Source organism: Rhipicephalus sanguineus, chromosome 10, assembly GCF_013339695.2.
Source record: "Rhipicephalus sanguineus isolate Rsan-2018 chromosome 10, BIME_Rsan_1.4, whole genome shotgun sequence".
Classification (NCBI taxonomy): Eukaryota; Metazoa; Arthropoda; class Arachnida; order Ixodida; family Ixodidae; genus Rhipicephalus; species Rhipicephalus sanguineus.
Genome location: NC_051185.1, coordinates 109,350,263 through 109,376,303, shown reverse-complemented (window position 1 = coordinate 109,376,303; position 26,041 = coordinate 109,350,263). Strand labels below are relative to the sequence as shown.

Sequence of the window (26,041 nt, the reverse complement as noted above, 5' to 3'; positions counted from 1 at the left end):
CTTCTGACTTTTGAAGAAATAGCATGGTTTTATCCTTGAAAGCTGGATCATATTGTGACTTCATTCGATTTCAAGCATTGCTAGCTTCTTTTGATGCGACGCTTGGCAGGAAAGGTATGTTCTAACGGGTGATGCAAGCGATTTCATGCGTGCTCTTTCCGCGCCAGCCATGCACTACGTTTCATCGTTTGTGGAAGCCAAGGGGAGCATCACTTCCAACTGTCAACAACGAACGAACCACGAGAACGAACAACCTCAGACCCGCCGTCCTCCCCAGCATGACAATTCCACGGCATCGCTCGTCGGCGCCGTCAGCCTCGAGCTCGGGTGACTGCATTCTTTTTCTGCGAAGGATCGTTGTTCTTTCGACTCAACAACAACAAAGTTTCCTTATCGTCTATACTATATTCGGGGAGAAATGAGCGCGCCCGTTCTGAAAGCTGGCCCGTCGCCCCGTACGCGCTGCACTACACCACACCCATCTGTTGCGCGAATAAGCGATTATGTGTTTTAATCCGATTCCCTGAGATGAACCTCAGCACAATACTGTCCGTATAAACGCACCGACATCAACGCGATGCTCGCGAAGGACGTGGGAGACTACTTCGCCGAGTGGAGATGAGATAAGCTGACTTCCACCGCCTGTACTGCGTCAAACATCGCAGAATACTTTTCTTTGGCGGCTGGTTGCATGTCAGGCCACGTTTGGCTGCTGTATGATGCCGGCAAATGGAAATGCACTCGGAAACGCGTCGTTTATGGTTCACCTCTGTCTCCGTGCGGGATGCGCAAGCCGTCGGACGAGAAACGTAATTCTACACACAAACTGACTGTGGCTGCCCGCGAGGGTTCGCTTAAGGTCGTGCACACGTATACACGCGCATTATACGCGAACGATGCCTGTCATATATGCAAAATTATAGCGTTGTAGCCGATCGTAAAATCGTCCAAGATAACGTGAAGTGCATATATAAAGCCGCGGAAGTCGTGTGGTGCTGTGGCGTAGTGGTTACAGTGTCTGCTTGTCACGCGGTTGGCGTGGGTTCAAATCCCCGTGGTGGAGTGTGTGTGTGTTGATAAATGGTTTGTGACTCTCTGTGCAGTGTTCTTGTGATGTGTAAATGCATATTCATGAGTTGGAAGGCTGAAAAGAACAAAAGAAAAAAAAGAGGAACACTGCACGATGAACTACAATGTAGAAGAATTCTTTTTTTTCTAAAAATTTGCGATAAGTACCGCATATATTTCGACCGCATATTGAGCCGTATATAAGCCGAACAGATTTGACCTGAAATACCGCTTAACCAAATTGACGGTATGCGTTACTTTAAGTGGTCACTTTTAAACGGCCTTCTGGCAACGAGATGGCCTCGCATATGGAAGAGCCGCATAGACTTAGGCCGTATAAGAGAGAGCCGCTTAGCCAGAGGCCGCATAAAGAGGGGCCGCATGAAAGAGCCGTATAAGTAGGGCGCTTAGAGAGCCATTTATAAGCGTCGAAAGTTCGACCTACTTTCCGCCTTATATGCGTTGTTTTAAGCGGTTGTTTGCTAAGATTGTACGTGTGTACCTCGGTCATTTCTTCTTTGCAGCGTTCACGTGTGCAGCAAAAAAATAATAATTACGGGAATGTTTAGAACTTTCTAGGAAAGTGAAGGAGAAAGCATGCTTGGGCCTTCTGCTGATCTGCTGTTGAATTTTTGGTTGACGTGCTGAACTTGATGATGAGTGACAACTGCTAATAATGTATTGATCTGTTATTTCCCAGCCAGGAATATGTAAAAATGATACTGTATGCATCATGCTACTTCACAGGTAATGAGGTAATGCCTATGAGTGTGGATACCGAGAGCTCGCTTAGAGATGCTCGGTATGGTCTGTGCACTTGTCAAGTGGACAATGATAGTCGTTGAAGTGGATGTGGAAGATATGAGCTTGTGGCGATTGAAGTGTACACTGGGAGAGTTCGATGCCACAGAGTCTGAATTAAAGATGCAATCAAACCGAGCCCCTATTCTGAAACGACCGCGAAAGGCGACGGCATCTCGTTTGGTGACGTAGAATCTGACGCGTTCAATAAGTGAAGCAACTCTTGCCCGTGACGTCATTGTTGCACTAGCCGTTGGTGCTACGAACGTCTCACCCCACAAGAGTGAGTATACTGTACGAGCGCAGAGCGACCTGAGTGTGGCAATTTCAAGCGTATGCTGGCTTCCACGCTTGCAGTGGCAAGGCTTGGCTGTGGCTACCCGAAATATAACACGTGCTGAAAGTGCCTTGAACGTTTTTTGTGCAATTGGTTAAAGCACAGTACAATTGTTAAAGAATGCAATTTTGTTTGAAATGTATTTTTGCTGAGAGTTTAACACGGTGTACTCAGACAACTCAGCTGTAGTGCGCCGCCGCAACAATATAATCTCAACATGTTGCCGGAGCGCGATAAACCACGCGAGCAACGGACGGTTCATGTTCCTGGAAAGTTCATACCACAAAAACAAAAGCACGCGCTGGCAAAAGAACGAGTATTGAAAACACACCAAGCTAATGCTCGCTGAAAGTATCAGCCTGAAAAATGCTGCGCACGTCCACCAAGGGTTCAATGCTAGAAACTACCATCTATGTGACTGAAATGCCAGACTGCACCACCAACCGACAGTGATAAGGCGAGTTCGTTTATTCCAGGCATGTCAGGAGACTCGTTAATTATGCACCGTCACGTCGACGGAAATATCAGATGGTGCCCACCCTTTTCCGGTTTGCCCAATCTCTAGTCAGCGCGCACCAAAGGCGACACTTTTGCGATTAACGGCTTTTGCGATCCTTTCAGAATACGGCCTGTGCGCAGTCGGCGTAGTCTGAGTTCATCGCAACTTAACAATAATATATGTTTGTTGGGGTTTTACGTCCCAAAACCGCGATATGATTATGAGAGACGTGCAACCTAGTAAACAGAAAGTGTTTTGACAGATGCAAGTAAATACTAGTAAGTTGGTGTCAGTTCCTTGCAACATAATGATTTCAGAACCTACATACACGTTTTAATGTGCGAGGTCGTAGTAAAGCATCTCTTCCGCACGACTCTGGCAGAAGGTAAAGCAAAGGACACTTGGAAGTTGTACAAACGTCATAAATTTCAGAAGAATGTGTATGATCGTCAATGGGAAGGTCTTCCGAAGCCTTAGATAAACTTTAACGAAATTTAAATACAAAGTCTGACAGAAATACCGCCGCAAAATTCGACAGGACATCAGCACTAAGTCGAACATAAACTTCAACGGGGCATCAGTACAGCTTTCATCCCAAAACTCAGCAGATTCTAACCTGCGAGGATGGGACTTTGAAGATAGCTCAAAGACGTGCTAACCAAAACATCGCACACATGACTCAGTACGCGTAATAAAGGAAATCAATTGTATTTTGAGTGATGCACAAACGGGTTTTACAAGAAGTGCAAGGTGTCGCTCCGAATGAGGCCGAGGCTTGAGGAGACCCTCGAACGGGGGCTGTCGCTGAAACCAAGTGGTCTTGTCTTCTTCAAGGCAGCAACCTCCTCTCCGAATTCGGATTATCGTAATATCCGCCCATGTATTTTCCTTATTTTTCTCTCCCCGTCTTCGCACTTGCCCTTTCGCCCTTTTGGATGGGGAGAGGGTAGGAAGCATGGATACATACACGCGATAATGTAGGCTGTGGCCGCCTTGAAGAAGACAAGACCACTTGTCCAAACGTTAGCTCCCGCGACACGCCGTGCTCAGCGATTTTTCATCAGCTATCACCGCTGTCACTGCTGTATCACTGCTTTCAGTCAGTGCTCCTTACGATAGCGTAGTATCGCCAGCCTGACTATACCCGCCTCATGAATGTCTGATATTCGAGTTCATTTCGCGGTTAAACGCGAATTAAATTAAAGCTGAATATCAGTAATTATTTATTCCTGTAATTACGAAGGCAGGTCTGATGCGGATTCCTGATGCAACGGGTTCCAACGTTTTCTGCAATTCTTGTGCGCGTTTTCAGAAAGCTTTATAAGCACGTTGGTCGTAAGAGTATTAATAAAAAATTGTTACTGAGTGAATGATGTCTTTTTTTTTACATGATAACCCTGACCAAAGTCTTGAGCACCACGATTGTGAGCGTATGAGGCGTGTGATCGCACTTCGTTGTACCCTAACGCGACCAAAGTTTTGCATTACACCTTTCCGCAAAGGTGATTTGTGGACGGTGACACTACTTTCTTCAGCTCCACAACATGGCTTTATCGCGTTTCGCGAGCCATTTACTGTCTACTAGTAACAACGTAGCTTGCAACCACTTACACTGCACACCTCAAGTGTAGGTTTTATTTTTCTGTGAGACAAGCTTAACACCAGCATTCCTGGCAAGAACGGGCAAACAAGGCGCTACGCAACTACGAATCATGCGGGCAATTCGTAAATATTACGAAAGTAAGAAGCAAGATGCCGACGGGCGCTCTATCGGCCTGTGATGAAATGCTGCAGAGCTAAGCGTGCCGTACTTGAGATTAACAGAGTTACGCATTCGTCGGCACGCTCGAACGGCCGCCTTCGCTGTTTTCTCCGCTTTCGTTCTCTTCTTTCCATTTCGACAGATCGATGTCGGGCAGGTCGCTGCACATCACTGTGTCACCTCTGCAAAAAACAAAGAACAATAGAAAAGACCAAGAAAAAGACTGAGAACAGATGAGGTCACTACTCCTCAAAGGTGATCTTTGAAGGACTTTTTTATACAGGCAAACGTCGATAAAACGCGGCCTGTAAAAGCGGCGATTTACTTCGTTAAATTTAAATTCGACCTTCTGAGCAAAGAAAAGCCTCCTAAAGCTTTTTTATGCACTGGAAGTGCCGGAAGAATGTGTGAATAATTAAGCAGTACAATAAACGAATTTCAAATACACGAAAAATTCAATTTTCTTGAGTCTGAGGTCCGGTAACCGAGGCTTGATGCTGCTCAGGCGCCGGGTCTCAGGTTAAACCTGAAACAGGTTCAACCCGAAGGAAATTCACGTCCAACGAACTGTGGTGAAATCGCATAAGCGAAGCTATCGCGCCTGTTTTACCAGCGCAGCTTCTCTAAAAAAACTCCGGTGTTGCCCAGCGTAGTGCGACAACAATCATAGGCGTGTGCACGAGGGGGACAGGGTCGTCTTAAAGACCGTCTTTTCCCCCTTATTGCCTAGGGGGAGGGGGGCTCAAAGTCGGAAAACAGCGCGAAAAAGATATAGAGACAAAGGGTACAGACGACACAGGAGCTTACTACATTGCCTGCCTCATGTTTTGCGCCTTTTGCCGCAGTCAAGTGCTCAGGACTTCGACGCCAATAAGCAGTAGTGCACACGACATTCATAGAACAAGGAGCTACCACTGAAAATGTGGCAAAAGATGCTGAGAAGAAACTCACAGGGTCCGTTGTGCACTCGCCTAAGTCTACGCGAAGGCGAAAGCAGTTCTTATTCTTTCTCTCTTCAGTCGATGTATTGATCCTCCCCCGCTAGCTCCTAAATCTTTCGGCACATAACGTGGTATCTCACTGCCTCCAGGATCAGATGTGTTGGAAGCTTTGTGTACTTCACTTGGTTTTGCACTGCCTCCCTGATCGGCCCACCTTTTACCAAGAGACGTTACGCTATGTGACGTAATAGTGACGTCATGGTGACGTCACACAAGAGCGAACGAGCTCTAAATGTTTCGTTTTTTTTTTATCTAAAAGAGCCAAGTTCACTTCAACTGAAACTGAGAAAAGCGCCGATTTTTGCTACTGACAATATGGTCGGGCTTGCACCAAAATTTTATGTCAGTGTATTCATGCCACCGAAATACCTCAAATCTATACTGCGGCTAAAATCGACCCAGCCAACTATCGTCGCCCTTCAGTATTGAAATTTAGATTGGGCTCTTATAGATTGGAATATTTCATTTGGGCTTGAATTAGGTCGCAAAATAAGTCTAAATTGCAGCGAATGAATGATATAGCAATATTTTGCGACAAATTTAACACCATCCGTGTGCTTCCGTTGGTTCCGTCCTTCGTTGCATGGGCGTAATGGCGATGACTAGACTCGTAGAGCAAGTGGTCGTTCCAGGCAAAAGGCGCACCATTGTAGACTATAGGCAGCGTTGCCTTGTTCTTGGCTTCAATTGATGGCCGTCAAGAATACTTCAGCTCTTCTTCTTCTTGTGCTTAGCTCGTATTACGCCACGCCTTTTCTGATCACTTCTTCCTAAGGAATAGTTCGGTGCCGAACATCTTCATTTCATTTGCCTTCTATTTCAAATATACCGTCATGGAACGAAAGAAGGATATGATACTATTGCGCAAAACTAAAAAAAACATTAAGAGGCAGAAATAAGTAAGAAACTCGGCCTCTTACTCCTTCTATTCGAGTTTTGCCCAACAATATTATGTACTTCAGCAAGTAGAAATTTGCCCAAGAAAAACTAATTGTAGAAGGAAAGGACGATAACAAAGCAACTAGGACACAAATGAAACAGATTGGATGCGGCTATGTTGGTTGTTTTGGTGACGATTGTTGATACAGCGATGGTTTATTGGATCGGGCTCACTTTGATCTAAGCAGACGCCAGATCTGGCTCATTTTTTGTTCGAAACTGCCTTTTTGCGTTCACATTCTACAGTAAGGAACTGGGACATTTTGATTACAAGTGTTTTAATAGTGAGATACTTAGGCTTTACGCCGCCGTGAAATTTAGCCTTGTTTCGGGTTTCTGGATTTGGCTCTTTGAGAAAAAAAAAAGAACGCCACAAAAGTTTCCGAGGAAGCGCAGATTACAGTATGCCAATTGCCGGCGCTTGAAGGACACGCGTGTGAAGCTTAAAGACCAATGCTTGCAGGAAACTAAAGATTATAACGTTTGATAAAAATAAAATCCACAACTATCGACAACCGGTAAGCGCGCCGATTCAGGGCAAACTTGTACGTGAAAATGCTGCTGATTGCAGCTCCACTTACCGAAGAGCCAACCAAAACCACGCATACGAGTGGCATGCCTTACAGACACAGAGGAATAAAACGTCGCTCAGAAGAGTGAAATGGTCGATCTTCAGCAAAAAGTATTTAGCAAGGAAGCGGCCTTTGGAAGACTACATCATTTAAGAGAAACTCGCATAATATAATGACCGCTCCTTCCAAGCAGACTGTTCGCTGGTGTAAACGCATGGAAATACACGAAAATATTTGCTTATTCCGTGGAGGGCTATGAAAATGACCATCACTGAAAGGCGCATCAAACCACATCTTCATAAAAAAATGTTTCGCTTACTCGTTTGCGGGAAGCAAGAAGGCATTCCGATTTGCCGAGACGCCGTCCATTCCTGCGACGTTCTCGCACAAGATCTTCGTTAGTGTCGTTTTCTTAATGGTATCCAATTGGTCTGAAAAAAAAGAAATGAGATCTAAAAACAAACAAACAAACCAAGCAGCACGTCCCAAAACTACGACACGATTATGAGAGACGCTATAGTGGAAATTTCCAACACACGGGGTTCCTTAACATGCACTAAAACCCAAGAACACGGCCCTCTAGCATTTTGCCTCCATAAAAATATGGCCGTCGCGGCCGGCATTTGAACCCGCGACTTTCGGGTCAGTAGTAAAGCACGATAACACCTGCTGATAACCTGCTGTAAGGTACAGCTGTTGACATGTTCGGGTTTAGCCAAAAGCTGCTGTGTGCTTCTATCGTTGTGATGTAATCCTGGCTGTATACGCTAACACTAAGTACGGTCCCTGCCGGCGGCAAGTTATCTTTTCGTACACTTTACTTTCTTCATGCTTATATCATAATATGCTACAAATGATATCCCCTATACTTTCCTTGGCAGTATTGTCTGTTAGTTCTAAAATAATATCTTTGTTCTAAAGATAGACTCTGTGAAAAAGATTAAGGCGAGATGATTTTCGTCTGATCAGGCAAATTTAGGGTTTTCATAGACGTGACAGTGCAATGATATGAATAAATATATAATAAGACGAAACGTGCTCCGTGGTTGTCAATGGCTTCAAGCGTTTCGAAGAGCGTGGTCTGAGTGGCATCCCCTACGGTGCATGCGAACATAATGGAGAAATACCAAGGTTTTGTGCAGTGTTAACTTCAGTGACGATGGGACAGGGGAAAGCGTTCGACGTAAATAAGCGAGCGTGCGGTTAGCTGCATCGTTGTTTCAAGATAAACCAAAGTTCTCACCGTCGTTAAAGGAACCCGATTGGTTCGCGTGCTCGTAGTAAAACCTGTCAGCGTACTTCAGCAGACGGAACTGCTTGGCCACACCGCAGGCATAGGTGGCCCCAAGTTCAGCTCCTTCGAGTCGTGTCTCGGAAAGGGCTCCCGAATAAAGGTCGATGTCTCGAACGTCTCTGGAAGGTGAATTACAAAAACCCTTCGTGCTTGACCGCGATACGGCGTTCGAGAATTTTGATGTAAAGCATACTTAACAACGGAAATGCGTCTTTGCATCAATGCACTTTCGTATCAATGTCATTGAATCATTGGTGTTGTGTTGAAATCACTAGAACAAAAGGCTGCCATGTTTCCCAAGATACAAACACGTGGATACACCCCGCTGAAGATAGTTCTTCCTTTAGGTGATGCTTTCATGGTTTTCGAATACTTCGTGGAAAAATAGATTAGCGCAGCCTCTTTACTTGAATTTAGGACAGCCTCAATTATAAGCCGACCACCACCTCCCAATTTAGAATGCAAGGAAATGGTGCAAAAATCCTCGATTTCAAGATTATAACTTTAATTCAATTATAGATTTTACAAGGAAAAACTACAATATCATTATGAGGCGCGCCGTAGTGGAAGACTCCAGATTAATTTGGACCACCTGGGGTTCCTTAACACGCGGCTGTATCTAAGTACACGAGTGTTCTTGCATTTAGCTAATACCGAAACGTGGTCGCCGAGCTGTGCATATCAAACCTCCTCTCCCCTACTTAACAACCCAGAATCTCAGTCGCTAATCCGGCACGGCGCGTTTGAATTTCGGTCGATCAAGACAAAGGTAATTAGAAACCGCGATGAAAAATGTCATTTATTATCAATGTCAAGCCCTAATCTCCGCATTTGTCCTGGCTGACTGACAGTACCTCGGTACTGACGCCGCGCACTCAGGAACAGAGCTATGCTAACAGCAAATTTTAATAAAGACTACGCCCAAATTAGGATACTAAATTTCGTCGAAATGGCTTACGGTTAGTGTGTGAAGAAAAACAATGCGACAGTGCCATATATAACTTTTAATGGGGCAGGTGTTCTTGGAACATAGTGGCGATGTTCCGTCACTACTGTCCCCCTTTTCGTTTAATGTTCTCGCTCCATTAGTAGTAATGCGCACTTGCACGGCCGCTTTTTCATCCAGCGGCCGTGGCACCGGCGCGGTAAAGTTAGACGAATCAACAGAAAGGGGATACGAAAAAGGCCTGTATTTGTGCTACTATTTTTCATTTATGGTGGAGGCTTGGAATATCAATATTACTGGGAAGTGCATGGACGAGACAGCCTTCGATTACCTCACTTACCTATTGCATAGATCACGTGACAGATTGACTGCCATTACCTTTCTTTTCTTTTCCTTTTTCTGCCACAGTGCCACCTTTCATTTCATAGTCGGCATATGTGTTGCCAGTTTCGTGTTCATGTTTGCAAATTTTACTTTCTTGATCGACAAATTCCTGCTAACTAGTGCGACTTTCGGTCATTTCGATGCCCAAAGGGTAGTCTTCACCATACGACTGGACAAGAGGCCCATTAAGATGTCTTTTCTGCAACTATGGTTATACCTTATACCGTGAAATACGCATTGACAACTCGTGAAACGGTGCCCCCCCTCTGAAAAAAGCGTTCTTCTGGTTTCTATGTTCTTATGCTTGGTGCTCTGGTATAGTATGTCTTGTGCTACAGATGACCAATACACTTGATGTGCGCAAAACTTCAGTTCTGTGTTCTCCTTTTCTCCTCAATATAGGACATTAGCTATTTTGGAGCTTAAGAAGAAGAAAATAAAGGTACCCCAGCCCGTGTCGCAACTATAACATGGCTTTCCAAGATGAGACAGTGGACAAAGACATGGCTCGAAAGTCGCCAGCAAGAATAACATATGTGTAGAACTTTTATCTCAATAGCAGTATTACCGTGCACCATGAAAGCTACTCTGATAGGGGTACATTAATAATGCTTATGTTAAGTACCCCCGAGAACAGCATAAATCTATAGTGCACGAAAACGTGCTTTTTTTGTACACACGTTACCGATACTTGTAGAAATGTATTGGCCACTCTGTGTTGAGTAAAGAGGCACTACAGAAAAACCACATTCCCCCATTCAATTAGGTGGTGGACATCTGAAGAAAAGGGGGCCTAAACATAGTTCTTATAATTGCTGCTCAAAGTTGGCAGTGAGTAGTTTGAGAGCAGCTGCCAGCATCATTGCGTGCCATTCGCACCAATTTGGCAAGATTCATGGATTTGATTGAGTGCAAGATTGCAAGCTTCACTGATACATCAAAAGATATCGCTGCTGGAACTGTACTGAAATGCATCCTCACACAAAACAGACTGATAAGATAGGCTGTTGCTCACTCAGCAATAAAATAGGCACTATGGACCAAGTACACCTGTACTGATACTATAGATTCAGTTTTCTAGTTGATGTAGCAATGTGTGCTTTGTTTTTCTGCACACTAACGTTTTTCGGTAATAATGATGTGAAGAGCGAATTGGCCAACTTAGAAGGAGTGAGAAAATGTTAGAAACATTTATAGCGAAATCAGCAGTGTCCTGCTTGATCCATTCAAATAATTGATATTGCTTGGAAGTACGAAGTATTTAAATTATCAATGACTAGAGACCCGATTTTAGGCAAATAAATATCTTGTCCCTTGCGTTGCTATCGTCACATTTTGATAGGTGAGCATGAATGGGAGGTTGAGAAAGGCTTTTATAGTGTTTTTAGAGTGCCTATAAATGTGTATTTTTGGCGTTTGTGCCTAAATGCCTATAAGTGTCTATAAATGCCTTTTTTCAAAATCACTATAAACACTATTTAACCTACAATTACACTTTCGAGTGCAGTTTGAGAGCGTTGTTCAGGTTACTGGAAAACACTAACTGCTCGGAGCCCTATGGGGTTAAACCTAGTCCTCTAGTTCAACAAACTTCCAGAAAACAACGGCTAGCAGCAGTGAAATGGGAACGCACCGTCCACCATACGCCGCCGCGATGACATGGCGCTAGCAGTAGGCGAATGCGAAACCGTGGAGAGCCGGCAGGGCAAAGAGTAAAGAGCAAAAGAAAGAAGCATGTGATGTGCACGCGGCTTTTGTTTTGTTCGTAATTTACTTCTTAAGGTGTTCACTGAAAGGGGAGAAATTGACCCTACGCGATTAGACCCGGCCAATAAGAGGCATCCCTCCCTTGCGGTCTCATAGCGGTCTGGTTATCGGCTGCTGTGCTGCCGTTCTCAGCCATGCCGAAAAGAAAGAGACCACGGAGTGTGTTGATTTGACAGTGGACACTTGACTCACCATGCCACAGAAGAAAAGGAAAGACCGTATTCTGCGGACCGTGTGGGAAAAAGGAGAACTGCACGGCCATATTCCACTGTTGGCGCCGTTGCGCCATCACAAACAAAATTCACAGGGTGCCTTATGAATTCACCTAAGATGACTCGAAGGCGAAAGCCATCTTCTTTTTCTTCTCAGTCGATGTACTGATCCTGTCCCGCCACCCTTCGAAAGCTTTGCGCACCTAGCGTGGTTTTGCATTGCCCCCAGGATCGGAGGCAGCTAACCTGGTGTTGCACTGCCTCCATGATCTGTCCATATTTGACCAAGCTACGATGTCATGTGATGACGGCATCACGTGACGTGACGTCGCGCCAAAGTTGGTGACGCCATGATGACGTCACAATTTTTGGCGATCTGTGACGTGATGATGACGTCATACGGTGACGTCATCTCGTGGAGTCGTGATGATGGTTTTTTGCATCACTCGTATCCGACGCCGCAGCACGCAAGACCCCGCAGACGCGGGACGCCGATGGTCAAATTTCGCTTTTGATGAGGCGTCTAAGGCTTTCGCTTTGAAACATTTCTTGCTTTCCTGGCGTAGGTACAGGTCGCGCACGTCTTTGTTTTGAAATAATTTGCATTTATGTTAAAATAATATGGCAGCTTCGCACTAGTGGTGCAAGCCTGAAGGAAGAGCGGATCCCTTCCTTCTTTCTTTTTATTTCTTCTTTTCTCTCTTTCCCTCTAATTGTTGTATCTGTTTTTGTACCTTTTGCTTTCTATTATTTCCTTCTCGATCTATTTCTTTCTTTCCCTTCTCGCTCTTTCTTTCTCTCTCTTTCTTTGTTTCTCTTTATTTCTCTCTTTTTCCCTTTCTGTCTTGCTCAGTTTTTTTGTATCCCTTTTTCGCGTCTGTTTATATCTCTTGCACTCTCTTTCTATACTTTTCTCTGTCTTTATATCTTTTAACACGAAAGTGTTTTAAGCCGGGGTTCACCAAGACTTTCATGAGGTATTTAGAAAAAACAACAACAAAAAGAGACTAAAGCTTCCTTTGACAGGTGTCGAATCCACGTTCTCTTGGTCCGCGACGACGGCTGGAGGGCGTTTATCCGACTGTGCCCCCGACAAACACATGAAGGAGGCTGCACAAAGGCGCCTTTTATTTCTTACACGTTCCTCTCACAGTGCTCTAGATTCGCGGGATGGTGTCGCCGTCTTGACGTTGTACAGTTAAGCAATGCGTGGCCTCCGCGCTGAGCTCAGGGCAACGTGCCTTTGCAATGACTGTCCCATTCGGCGCGCTTCCATTAGGAGAAGTCTAATTTCCTCAGCGCTTTAACACACCGCGGGGTGGTGGCTTTAGCCCAAACCTCGCTCATAGCATCCATCCATATTAAAATATCGCTCTCCGATGCCCGCCTGGCTGTCGTGTCGCGTTTCCCCTGGCGTTTGACGACGCTTTGAAGGAGTGCATATCCAGTATCAGTGTTTATTATGTGCTTGTTGACGCAAGATTTGTGCTGAATTCACCACATACTGTTTGCAGGTATATGGTAACAACTTCAGCTACCACAAGGGTTAAATCATGATCATGGGCGTTAGTCGTCGGGGTGGAGATGTGCCACTGGGCATCAAAGTGGGTGCGTCCGCATCAGGCGGTGCAATATCTGCCAATCAACAATGGTCATTCTACAAGCTCTCATATATCAATGCACTATAAGCAATCAAGTACTTCTGTGAATCCACGTTTCACTATCGTCTTATGACGATTTCTAGGAATCAGCCATCTTTTTTATGTCTTTATCCCTTTATACCTCTCGATTTCTCTCTTTCTTTCTATCACTTTCTTTCTCTGCCATTTTTTCTTTCCTTTTTTTTTCTCTTTCTCTTTCGCTAGTTTTACGTGTTCTACTTCGCCGAGCAGAGTTTTCGTTTAACGCTCCCACTTGCTGTACTCGCTAGTGGGGCTTGCCCAATTTCTGTGACGCATGCCCACCTGTGGAGTTTTGCACGATAGACCACAAGTTACCGACAGTTTAAAGAGCTTCGCTGTTAATATTTATTGTGCGTGCACTTAACGACGTTCGAGGCCTGAAACGTTTTAGATGCGACGCATCTCTTGCTTGGGGGTATGTAAGGCGGCGTGGTAATCCGCACACGCCGTTGTGGTCCGCACTCACACTACGCATGCGCGCCTCTCCTCCTTCGCTCTCTCCGACAGCTGCGCGTTACTCTCTCCACTTCTCTACCAGCACCTGCTTGCGCTTCTCCTGCGTTCTCGCTTTTGCTTTCGCGGCGCATGCGCTACTCTCTGCGCTACTCTCCTCCTCTAAGCGGTTAGAGCTCAGCGCGCGTTCAGTGCAGCTCTTGCTTTGGTTGACTCCGTTTGACTCCATTTGTGCTTCCGATGAAGCGTGATGGAAGCAACAGTCCCGTCAGTGAGTGGGCTGACGCAAGCACGCGTCAGCATCAGCCCAATTGCGTCCACTCAAGACAAAGCTGCGAAGTGAAGGGCACGCGATGCTGAACACAAACGCCTGAAGCGAGCGGCGGACCCTGAACTTCGTCAGCGCGAAGCAGCTTCGCAGCGTCAACGTCGAGCAGCGGATCCTGAGCTTCGAGCACGTAGAGCAGCGTTGGAACTTGAACGTCGAGCAGAAGAACCTCAGGTTCGGGACCGTAGCATGCCCAACGAACGCCAACGGAACGCGATCGTGCAAGTGTTCCGGCTTCGCATCGCCTCATGGTCCCCTTTAGCGGAAGATGGTGTAATTTTTTTGCCTGCCTATTTTTGGCGCCCAAAACGCTCTTTTTTATTGCCTCACGATCCGGCCTCTAGTCATGACATCATCAAGTGGGCCTGGTAAAACATTTATTTAAATGAACTCGGCAGCATTTATATGTCGTGATTTTTCACGCGTTAAACTTTCTTATTTCTGTTCTTGCCGCTCCTAAGTCGATGCAGTATACATTACATATGTAGTATACATTGCATATGTACACCATTGACTCCGCAAGCTGTATTCAGGCGTTCAGCGAATACGCCTACCACCCCTACTTATGCACATAGTCGCACTAAGTGTGCATTTCATGGCGATACAACTGATGTCTCTGCAGACCATGTGCTGCCCTTTGCACGCCAGCATAGGCGCCCGCTTCAGGGGTGGAGGGGCGAAGGTTCATCGCTGCGCACTCTCCCTCCTCCCTATTAGGTCAATGCATGGCGCAGACATTGCGAGCCCCCCCCCCCCCCCCCCCCCTTCTCCTAGGTGACTAAGGGGCCTGCCGTGCGCACGTCTACGACCGCCAGTGCACTCGGTGTGTCTGGTACACCGACACGAACACCACTACTCAATTTACAGAAAGTCGTTGATGCAACTCCTAACGCTTCACAGAAAGCAAAAAATCCAGCATAGGCTACAACTCGGTGACTGCTTCGCATGGATCCTGTTCTCTCTAATTTTTCATGTTATGACCTACCAGTAATGTTCGTTATAGACTCATGCCCCCTATGCAAATTATGGTACATGCCAAATTAGGGAAACAAGCACACGAGCGCCAAATTGTTTAAGAAAGAAGATTATACATCACCAAAGGCACGTGGGTATAGTGCACGTACAACTCAAAACGCGTATCATTATATAACAGTGAATTGGCACGTATTAGATACCCCAGAACTTGTGTGCAATGAAATAGGTCTACAAAATAACAAACTGCGCAGACAGCCGCTCACTTGGCCATAAATGCAGTGGGTTAATCGCAACCGAAAGACATTCAGCAGGCTTTTAAAAAAAAAGCAAGAAAAAGGTTAGAGATGAAAACAAACGAAATCAAAAAGCACGCGAAACAAAGGGGATACGAGTAAAATCATGAAGCGACAGAGGCCACCGATATTATGTACGTAATAATATACAATAGGTCAACATCGTGCATGAAATGGACACTAGCCAGTAACTCAAAACAGCGATTTTCTAAGGCAACATGCAAGTAAGCGTACCCGGACTCTCGCTCATGCCGTCAGAAAGTGTTTTGCATTTATGAATTTGGAGTGCCACTTCGCGATATATATATATATATATATATATATATATATATATATATATATATATATATATATATATATATATATATATATATATATATATATATATCAAATGTCCTAAATTCGTGAAAAATATTCAGTTCATTGCGTTCTTTGCTTAATTTATAACGTCTGACATTTACCAAGCGTGTATCCGCCTAATAAATTTTGTGCAGCGGATTTACTCACCTCTGCCTGACATAGGAACCCCACTCCCAACTGAGAATTCTTGGATGGCCTATATTGCCAGCGCAGTGTAAAGGCGTGTCTGCCATATCTTTGGATTTCGTCGCCCACGTGTCAGTGAGAGGCATACAACGCGAGCCATATACATCGCGTTGCCTTACTCACGCACTTACTCGTAGACTTGCTCATAAAGCTGGGCGGTCTCCTCGGGCATAACCTGGCTCAGGTCGGAGAAGCTGGTAATGGTGATGTTCTGGCACAGTTGGACCCAGACGACGTATGGACGAACTCCGTGGTCCCGGCCCCTCTGGATGTCGACGGCGAACAAGTCATCACCGTACGGAAGCGAGGGTTTCCGGAAGAGATAATGCGTGACACCATGATCCCCGAATCTGGAATGTGCGAACGGTGAATCACGGAAGGTCAGTACACGAAAAACTAACAGGGTCCCTTATGCCTAAGATGACTGTAGAGAAAAAGACGGTGTTTATTTTCATTCGATTGTATTGATGCTCCCGAAAGCTCCCTGCACCTAGCGTGGGTGTGCACTGCCTCCGGGATCGGGGGCAAGCTTTCTGCCCTTCACGTACCTCCGGGATCGGCCCACCTATGACCAAGATGTGATGCATAGAGTTTCTTACAATAATACCTAGAGGGGAATCTGGCGCTAGTGTCTACGCGGGCTCCTTGAGCAGCGCTTCAACCACCATGGGAATGATGGGAAGTACAGGCTTCGGATTTGCTTCGGATGGATTAGGTTCTTGAGATTCGCAACGCTTGTTTGCCGAGTGTAAAACAAAACGATATGAGCTTATTTCTAATTAAAACTTGCTTTATTCTTTTGTACGTAAAACTTATTGCAAAAAGTTTGCGTGACCGTGAGATGGAACTGAAACCTGGACAAATTCAACCACCAGGGTATGAATTGCTCTGAAATTGTGTTCCAGATTTGGCATCACAATATAATGAATTATTTTTGCACAACCCTTGAAAAGAAACACGCTTGTTTTACCCTCGAAATTACGCATGATCTATTTACGGAAATAACAGTACTGTATTGAGTGAGAAACACTTAACGTATCGTCTGCTGCGATGCCAGGTGCGTCTGTTCGAGTGGTCTGCCTCCAACGCATCTTTCGTTTTGTTGTGAAGTCTAGTCAGAGGAACGCGACGGTGCGTCTACTTAGCTTCGCCGTCGTTCTGCAGCTGATTTGAACGAGTTTTGGTAAGACGCTCTTATCAAACAAACGTGAACTCGATGCAGTTTGTTGCACTGACATGGGACGCTACATCTGTGCGCAGCGGTGAGTGCACGACGCGTTACTAAAACTGTCAAATACAACCTCTAAAGCTGCAGCGTCGCAGAAAACCAAGAGATCTATAGCGGTCTTCGGCCTCTTTGAACAACAAAGGCGCTTCTTGAGTGCTTTGAAACGCACCCCACTACCCACGCCTCGCAAATAACGAAACTGAATCTGTAGAAAAAGATCTGTAGACAGTTCGCTAGATAACGCTATCCAATCCGAAGCCTGTACTTCCCATCATTCCCATGGTGGTTGAACAATCTCAGCGCCAGTTTCCTCTCTAGGGTATTGTATGAAACACTATGATGTGATGTAATGACGTCACCGTGTGATGTCACAAATTGTTGAGATCTGTAACGTAACGATGACGTCATAGAGTGACGTCATCACATCATGATTTCTTGCATCCCTCGTGTTGGAGCCGACGCCGATGGTCACTCTTCGTACTTGATGAGGCATCTGAGACTTTCGTCTTAAGAATAGCCGTCGGATAAGCGCACACAAATGGAGAAATTTGTCTTAAGAATGTTTTAGGTCGTCCTGAATGAGAATACGTTTACTGGTTTTTGGGTACGCCTACTGAGGGTGGTCAGGCAGTCACGAGGAAAAGCTTTCGATGCAGACAACCACTTCGCGATCATTTCTTTGCCTCAGTAATAAGCTTGGCTGATTTCTAGCCGATATATCGTAACATCTTGTTGGACTTCACGTTACGTTAATGGCGTGACAGCGTTAAGGGAAGCATATGTCCTTTCAAAAATATTCTCACAACGATAATAAAGAACTTCTACAGGTTGATGAAGCGAGAAAGGTAGAAGTTCATATAAAGTCATGTCACTGTTAGTGAGGAAATGTCAAGATAAAGCTCTGCTTTGGCGTTTCAATATTCATTAAGTAAGATCCGTGGAAAAATCAAGCAGTCATGGAATAATTGTGTTAGTGAAATGAGAACCACCACGTCTTCTCCGTTATCTCTTTTCAAGAAATCCACCCGAAAAGCAGAAGAATATCGCTATGCATCACGGTTGATCAAAAAACCAAGAAAGCTACTTATTCAACTAAACAAAACGTATGTCCTGATTCCGTATAGGTGCATCGACGTTTCTGCAATATTCACCCATCGGAACGTTTCGGCATACTATCGAACCCGCCACCTCCAACAGGAAGCTGTTAGCCATGAGACACTCACCTGTTGAATGGTTGCATCGGCTGCACAACCGAGCCCCGAAGGACGTCGTCTACGGGGTGGTAGGTGTCATTCAGTGGCACGAAGTAGGCGTCTTTCAGTCTGAGTTCGGGCAACTTTTCTCCTTCTTCGTCAATCCTAAAAAGAAAAGAAAAAAAAAGATGCCCCTTCCAGCGGAACGGCGCCAGACATGTGCTATTCACCTCGATGTTACAATGACCCGCCTCATCCTCGCTTATCGAAGTTCGCAATAAAAACCTGCACCGCCTGTGACGCGTCAGCCGATGTTGAGCAAACCGGCGACAGCACAGCTGCCGTCACGAAAGAAGAGAGACGTTCACGATTCGATATTAGCCGAGAACAAAACACGTTTATTTCACGCATGTCACCTGGAACAAAAGTAGGGGAATTGTTCGAGAGGCTCGTTTTCTGTACTATACACAACTAATGGAAACGACCGCCAATTAAGTCAAGGAAAGCATGGGGAACGTTATCTGTGCTTTCTTAACTGTTGTGTAATGATTCTCACTTAAACTGCACGAAAAAAAAGTGGACGAAAAATCACCCTTTCTGTCGGTGGGATCCGAACCAGCAACCTTCCAGTTATGTGGCAGTACAAAAAGGGAATGACGCGCATGCCAGTTGACAGCGCGTACCTGACGCGCTGGTTTGGTGCCGCGTTTACAGCAAATATATTCATTAAAAACATTCCTATCAATTTTTCGCAAAACTTTACGCGATTATCTGATATTGGACGTTGCTCAATCTTTATTAGAAATTGTTGTAGTGACCTTTTAGTAGCATGTTTGAAATGTTTGTTAAAGGAGAATTTCTTTACGTCTTTATGACACATTATTATAATTACAAAGAGTGTCTTGTATTTGCGTATTGCCATGTATGCGTTCGGACTGATTTCATTTTTGTCGGCGGCCTCATTTTCGATGGAGGCGAAAATGCTTGAGGCCCGTGTACTTAGATTTAAGTGCACGTTACAGAACCCAAGGAGGTCGAAATTTGCGGAGCCCTCCACTACAGTGTCCCTAGCACTTTATAATTTCGTACTCAGCAATTTGGTAAGACAATGGCTCTTTCTCACCGCTCTTAGTTATATCTTGTTATCGGTTGCGTTGCATTGGATGCGCTTGGTAACCTATTAATGTGTCTGATATATATAATGAGTTGCACAACGGAGGCGTTGTCCTAAACAGTACAATCAAATGTTTATTTCAATCAGTGTTTATTCTACTGTCTGAGAAAACGGTGCCGTTGTGCCATTACGCGTTATCAAAAACTTGGAGGACGCTTGATCTTCGCCTTCGAGAGTAGCACGTGTAAACAGGCCCCGTGCGCATCGCCTTCAACCGTGTCGCGATACGTGACAGGCCTGTCACGTATGTCGCGAAACCCTTTCCAACAGTCAAGTGTGGCATGTACTCGCGTACGTTGGGCTGCGGTATGGGGGTATGTGCCACATATGATCCATAGCCCATATCACCCCAGGAACGGCGAGAACAGGCATCAGGAATTGTAACGCGAGAGCGTTAAGGACCTCGTGGCGCAGCAGATCCCGTGTCAGCGTCGGCCGCGTTGTCAGTGAGGGAAAGATCCCGACAGGTGCAAAGAATAAAAAAAAACTAAAAGTTGGAGGACGCTTGAGCTTCGCTTCAAGGGTAGAACGCGAAAGCTTAATCGCCCCCCGTTCGCATCGCCTTTTCGATCCCCCCGATTCTTGGTGGACACCTGAACCATGCCGCAGCCGTGGCGGTCGCATTTCGATGGAGGCAGAGGCCCGTGTACTGTGCGATGTCAGTGCACGTTAAAGAACACCAGGTGGTCGAAATTTCCGGAGCCCTCCACTGTGGCGTGCCTCATAATCATATTCTGGTTCTGGCACGTAAAACCCCCAGATCAACTATGCGGCAAGGAAAGAAACGACTGCGCGCGTAACATTGGCCGTTTAAAACTACCCTAGAATGCCTACTATATAAAATAATAATATCTGAGGTTTAACGTCCCAAAACCGCGACATGATTATGAGAGACACCGTAGCGGAGGGCTCCGGAAATTTCGACCACCTGGGGTTCTTTAACGTGCACCTAAATCTAAGTACACGGGCCCCGAGAATTTTCGCCTCCACCGAAAATGCAGCCGCCGCGGCCGGGTAAGGTGCCTACTGCTAGTAGAGTTGCGAAGTGCCCACTGCGCGTCCGTAATGTGACAGGTGCACCTGCCCACTTGGTAATGGGTGGGCAGCTTTAGCCACTCACTCGTTGCACAATTCACATGTCTTGACGCCTGCTGCCATTCTCTGGTTCTGCCACGCAATATTACATGCGCAAAGGAGGCTCCCCCTCACTCACGAACGACGACGCCGCCGCCGGCACCGACACCGGGATTTTTGCGAAACGAGCTCTTTAACGCTCTCGCGTTAAAACAGAACTTGCCCATTGGCCCTTTCCCTTTACTCAGTACTAATTCAATAGTGATGATATGTATGCATAACTTAGATACACTGCTAAAGAAACGGCAGGAAGTGGAAGATGGAAGCTTGTGATGGAAAAATCCGTAAACAGGGGATGGTGCTCGAGCCGACGTTTCGACAAGCGGACTTGTCTTCTACAAGGCTGGAACTGATTTCCTTAGGTATCGTGTGTATATGCTTCGTGCCCTCTCCAGAGTGGGCGTGGGGGTGGGGGAGGAGAGGCCGCCGTGAAGAACTGCGTGATTCATAAGGAAGGCGGAAAAAAGCGGAAAAAAAGAACAAAAAGCGGGGGGGGGGGGCGCGGGAGAGGGGAGGTGTACGTTTCGCTGAATGATTGTCAGTGGAAGCACGTGGCATTTTAACAATAGTAGGTTCGAGATTTCTAGAAGAAGGGCTTAACTCTAGTTGGTTTTCGTTGTGTATGTACTATACCGAATCGATTCAAGAGCCCCCTTAGAAACGTTAAAGGAGCACTGACACAAAAATTTTGCACCTTGTTTCTTTTGTTGCAATAGCTAGCTTATGATCCACTTATTACGGCTGCAAACCTCGCTTGCGCGAGTGCGCGACGGTTATTTATTTAGAGACGTTTTTAGTGCGCCCAGTTGCAGTTTCGGTTTCAAAGAGCACCGAGCTAGGCAGCGTCCTCCGGAAGCCGGGAAAACACAGCTGGTCACGTGAACACGCAAAATTGTGACGTAGGCGGCGCGCGAGCGTGGGTGCGGTGGGCGCCGAACCAGGTCAAGTGGCGCCAGCTATGGAGGATTAGAAACAACTAACAAACGCGTAATCTGTGTCCTCCGAGCATTCGGAAGCGCCCATCTCGACTCGTTAAGCTTACAGTATCGATTATTTGACTATGGCTCTCAAAAACGGCGCCGAATCGGGACGAATACATTGCTGTCGCAGCTTAAGGACATGAATCTAAAGCAAATGGAAGCATCAGTTCGGAACTTACACGTTACAGAGTGCACGGAGGCCACTTGATAGATTCGAAGTGGACGACAACCGCTTTTGGCAGTGCTGCCATATTTTTCAGAGGCGCGAATGCCTCGCCGGCGAAGCTTGCCGTGCAAGTTGGACAGCTCTCGCGCGTGCGGCGACGGCCGACGTTCTGCGGCACCGCGGCGTTGTGGCAGGCTTGCCGCTAACGTGAGCGGACCATAACATCTGCCAACGGGCACGACGAGCGAACAGCGGAAGAGAACACAACTAGCACACGCAAAGCCGCAGGCACGGAGGAAGAAATGGCAGGTAGCACGGCACAAGCGCAAGGGCACAACCAGCCACCAGCCAACACGAACTCGTGACGTAGGTTTGTTTACGCATCCGCCGCGTTGATGTCGGCGTCGCGAAGCGCTCGCATCTCGCTCAGTCGCGCGGCATGCACTTTAAAATTGATTTTAAATATGTTCTAGGCTATATTGGCCCTTGATATTTCGTAGACGTTGTGTACGGCTCCACATACATCTATTTCACTCATTATCTCGCCTTCGAAATTTTGTGTCAGTGCTCCTTTAATACCTGCTGGCTGGAGTGTATTGAACTTGTGAATAAGGTATGACTCTGTATATCTTCTGTCCCTTGGGGACCGGAAGTTTGACTGAAGTATGTAAAGTTTGAGATCTTCGAAGTTGTGACCTGCTACATTAAAATGCTGTGCCACTGCTTTGGGTAACTTCTTCGCCGTGTCCGCGCGATGCCCGTTTAATCTAACATTAACAGGTTGTCCCGTTTCGCCAATGTACCGTTTTTGACAATAAGAATATAGATGCACTGCTGTCTTAGAAAGGGAAAATGACATGAAAGGGTACAAAGAACAATAAAAGGAAAGTCAAAATTATTTCCACGTTAGGGTAATGTTCATGCATGCGGACTTTAACATTTTTTATTCAATCATTTATTGCATAATACCATTGAGAGCTTTTCGAAGGATACTGTCGAACAGGTGGCAGCGGTGGCAAAAAAAAGAACGAAAAAAAGAGAAAATAAGCTGAGTTCTATGGGACGCAATTATTCGCAACAAAAGGACATGCGCGAATGCAAGCGTGTGACGAATGAAAGTAAGTAATGCGAAATGTAAGTGCGCTAAACTAGAACACAGCAGCAAAAAAATAAATAAATAAAACAATTATAAAATAGCAAAACATGATGACATCAGATATCAGAATCAAAGCGCCAATGAAGAAGCATTAACAGGATAAGAAGACAGAGCGAAAAATTAAGAGTGCCAAAGTGAGATGGGACAAAACGTGTGAAATTTTGTCAATTGTAATATGTGCAGTGCAGCTGGCTATGCTTCTTCACTGATCAAAGATGTTTCAGCTTAAATATGGGAAATGTGACCATCAGAGATTACAGTAAGTTTGTTGAAACTACTGATTGGCATGCTCATTTAAGAGATTCGATTAACGAAGTGCAATTACGTCGGACGACCTCAATATATTCTAGATAAATTTGGCCCGTAATCCTTTGATCATACATGGGCAAAGTGAAAATAGAAAACTAGAACATCGCGATTTTACATTAAAGCTTACATTGAGTGTTTAGACGAACATTCATTGTTATAACCTGAAGACACGTTATATGCAAAAGTCAGCGATACTGAATTGAATCATTAGTGTTGCACTATATTAATAGTGACAGACCACAATGTCTTATGTTTGGTAAGCTCCACAGTGCTAGTCCTCGCTTCAGGACGACTAGCACTGTGGAGCTTGCGGCTACAGGAATTTGACGTGACCATCGTTAATTAGTTTGGCCGTGAGCATGAAGATACTGACACCCTGTCGCGCGCAGCCATTCATCTCGTCAGTCAGGGAGTAGAGGACCATGATGGTTTCCTGGGCGCCCTTCGCTCATCGGACGTGAGCAGACGGCAGCGAGACGATGCAGAGATTCGAACACGATCATCCATCATTTAGAGGGCCACGGCACAGCCATACCACGCCTAGTGTCCCGCTCGTTGACGCTGTTCTGTCTGCGAGACGGCGTGCTGTAAAAGAACGCCCGTTCGAACAGCCGCCTAGTGGTTCCCACTGACATGCGAGACGACGTCCTCTTCACTTGCCATGATGAACCCACATCTGGCCACCTATACTCCGTTTCATACATCAGGTGCAACGCTGTGGAAGCTATGCAAGAAGTTCGGCCAGGAAAATGTGTAAATCCGCGTGTCTAGTGCTTGACCTCCACGATCAGTTCCGGCTGCGCGCTGCCGCTGCTAATCGCGGAGGCCACGATACAAAAAAAAAAAAAATAGAAAGAGACGCTAAACGATCCAGAACAAACTATCGACAACACTGCAAATAACGGGGTACGTTTATTTCTTGGGCACAAATCACCTTCTCTTATTATACAGCCTAAGGACGAAAAAATAACACATTATGGGCAGTGGCGTAGCCGGGGGGGGGGGGGGCACACCAGGATTGTGCCCCTCCCCCCTCCGAAAATTTTTTTTTGCCATGGCATACACGGTAAAAACTTACACTCGACCACGTCTGCCTGCCCTGCCCCCCCTTCAGATCATGGAGGTGCCCCCCCTCCCCGAGAACAATTTCTGCCTACGCCCCTTATTACGGGTGGTATATTCGTTGAACTGTTTCTTCGCGCGAACGCATCTATTGCAAGAAGTCTCGCGAGCTTCCATAGCGTTGCACCTGATGTATGAAACGGAGTATAGTGTTCTCACGAACACTTGCCAGTGTAAGCAATATGTACTATTGGCCCGAACTTACGGCAAGCGTCAAACAGTACGTTAAATGATGTTGTGAATACCAGTGCCGGAAAAAACTATTTATTAAGGCCTTACTACACGTACGTGTTGCAGCGTGTCAGCGCGTGGCTTTTTGACGCGTACGTGTGGTCAGGCCTTAAATACCTGACCACACGTACGCGCTGCAGAGCGTCAGCGCGTGGCGTGTAGACTAGGCGCCGCGCCCACTCCCTATGAAGAGAAAGGGCGCGGCGCCGTGTGTACACGCCACGTGCTGACGCACTGCAACGCGTACGTGTGGTAAGGCCTTTAAGCCAGCTGGCTTACTTTAAAGCTTACTTCAGCCAATGGAGGCACCTTGCACGCCCCGACCAAGTCGGCATGGACATTCTCGGACCATTTCCCCTGTCTGCTAACGGCAACAAATGGCTGATCGTCGCGACTGACTACTTAACATGCTACGCTGAGACGCAGGCGATCCCACGAGCCACGGCTTCCGAGGTAGTGCAATTCTTCATGCGCCGCATCGTGTTGCGTACGGTGCTCCGTCCAGTGTAATAACAGACAGAGGGACATCATTCACGGTGCAGCTTATGAACGACGCTATTTAATTAAGCAACACCATGCACCGAAAGACGACCGCGTGTCATCCGCAGACCAACGGACTTACCGAACGACTGAATAAGACACTCACAGGCATGATCGCAGTGTATTTACAGGGGGGACGGAAAGAAACGTGAACAGCACGGCGCGCTGCTTTCATCGCATTGTGACCTCATCGCACTCTCTACGGTCGCGAAGTGCAGACGATGCTGGACGACTTAAGGTTCTCGGCTTTAGTATGGTGATTTGTTTTTTACTTTTTGCCAACAGCATTATTTTAATAGTTTCTTGCACATTGCAGTATTATGTTACAAATATGCCCGAAGCCTATTCACTGATTCTATTCACTGAGTCCCTAACTCTTCGTAAGATCCGATATGAAAGGCGAGAAAACGACGACAGACAAGGAGAGAGACAAACACACTCTCCTTGTCCGTCGTAGTCGGCGGCGCATTTGAAAGCCAGCTAAACGAACACGTCCCCTAATCCATCGTAAGGTAATATTAGTAAGGAAACTAGCTACAAACGTTTGTGAGGAGAAAATGTGCAGTTTACGTACTAATGGTCCCATGAATACAGTGGATATGTAGCGAACCTCAAGTATGCCCCAGGCACGTTGGTATGTGCATAGCGAAAGTGGGCCGATGAGAATTCGTTCCTCAGCGTGGCATCGAGCGTGTCGTCGTAGGAGGTGCGACCTGTATCGCTGACCCAGAGGTCGTACTCCGTCATCACCCTTTGACCCAGTTGCCATGGCAGCCACTCTGAGAAGACGATGTGCTGGTAGCGTCCCTCCTGGATCCTCCTATCACATATGAACAGAAAAGAAAAACACGTTATTCACTTCATTGTAAAAAGAGAACTACATTTGTCCTTGTGTGCCTATTGTCGATTTTCATACAGCTGCGCAGTGGTGGTACACACGATGCAGAGG

The 26,041-nt window shown here is 46.1% G+C and overlaps 1 protein-coding gene across 1 annotated transcript; it reads right to left on the bottom strand.

The window, feature by feature from the left end:
- Positions 1-4,325: 4,325 nt before the first annotated feature.
- LOC119406646 (peroxidase-like) lies at positions 4,326-25,904 on the bottom strand. Its single transcript, XM_037673378.2, has 6 exons — positions 25,703-25,904; positions 18,311-18,445; positions 15,991-16,209; positions 8,223-8,392; positions 7,299-7,410; positions 4,326-4,649 (listed from the first exon to the last, which is right to left on the bottom strand). Exons 1-6 carry the CDS (start codon positions 25,837-25,839, stop codon positions 4,532-4,534), a joined length of 891 nt encoding a protein of 296 aa, XP_037529306.2. The 5' UTR covers positions 25,840-25,904; the 3' UTR covers positions 4,326-4,531.
- Positions 25,905-26,041: the final 137 nt, after the last annotated feature.

Bases quoted from the DNA above. Each gene is read 5' to 3' on its own strand.
- LOC119406646 (XM_037673378.2), bottom strand. From the start codon at position 25,839: ATGACGGAGTACGACCTCTGGGTCAGCGATACAGGTCGCACCTCCTAC. The intron at 8,393-15,990 runs GTAAGTGCGTGA...TTCACCTTCCAG, and splicing joins CTTTATGAGCAAGTCTACGA to AGACGTTCGAGACATCGACC. The intron at 7,411-8,222 runs GTGAGAACTTTG...CTTTTTTTTCAG, and splicing joins ATCGGGTTCCTTTAACGACG to ACCAATTGGATACCATTAAG.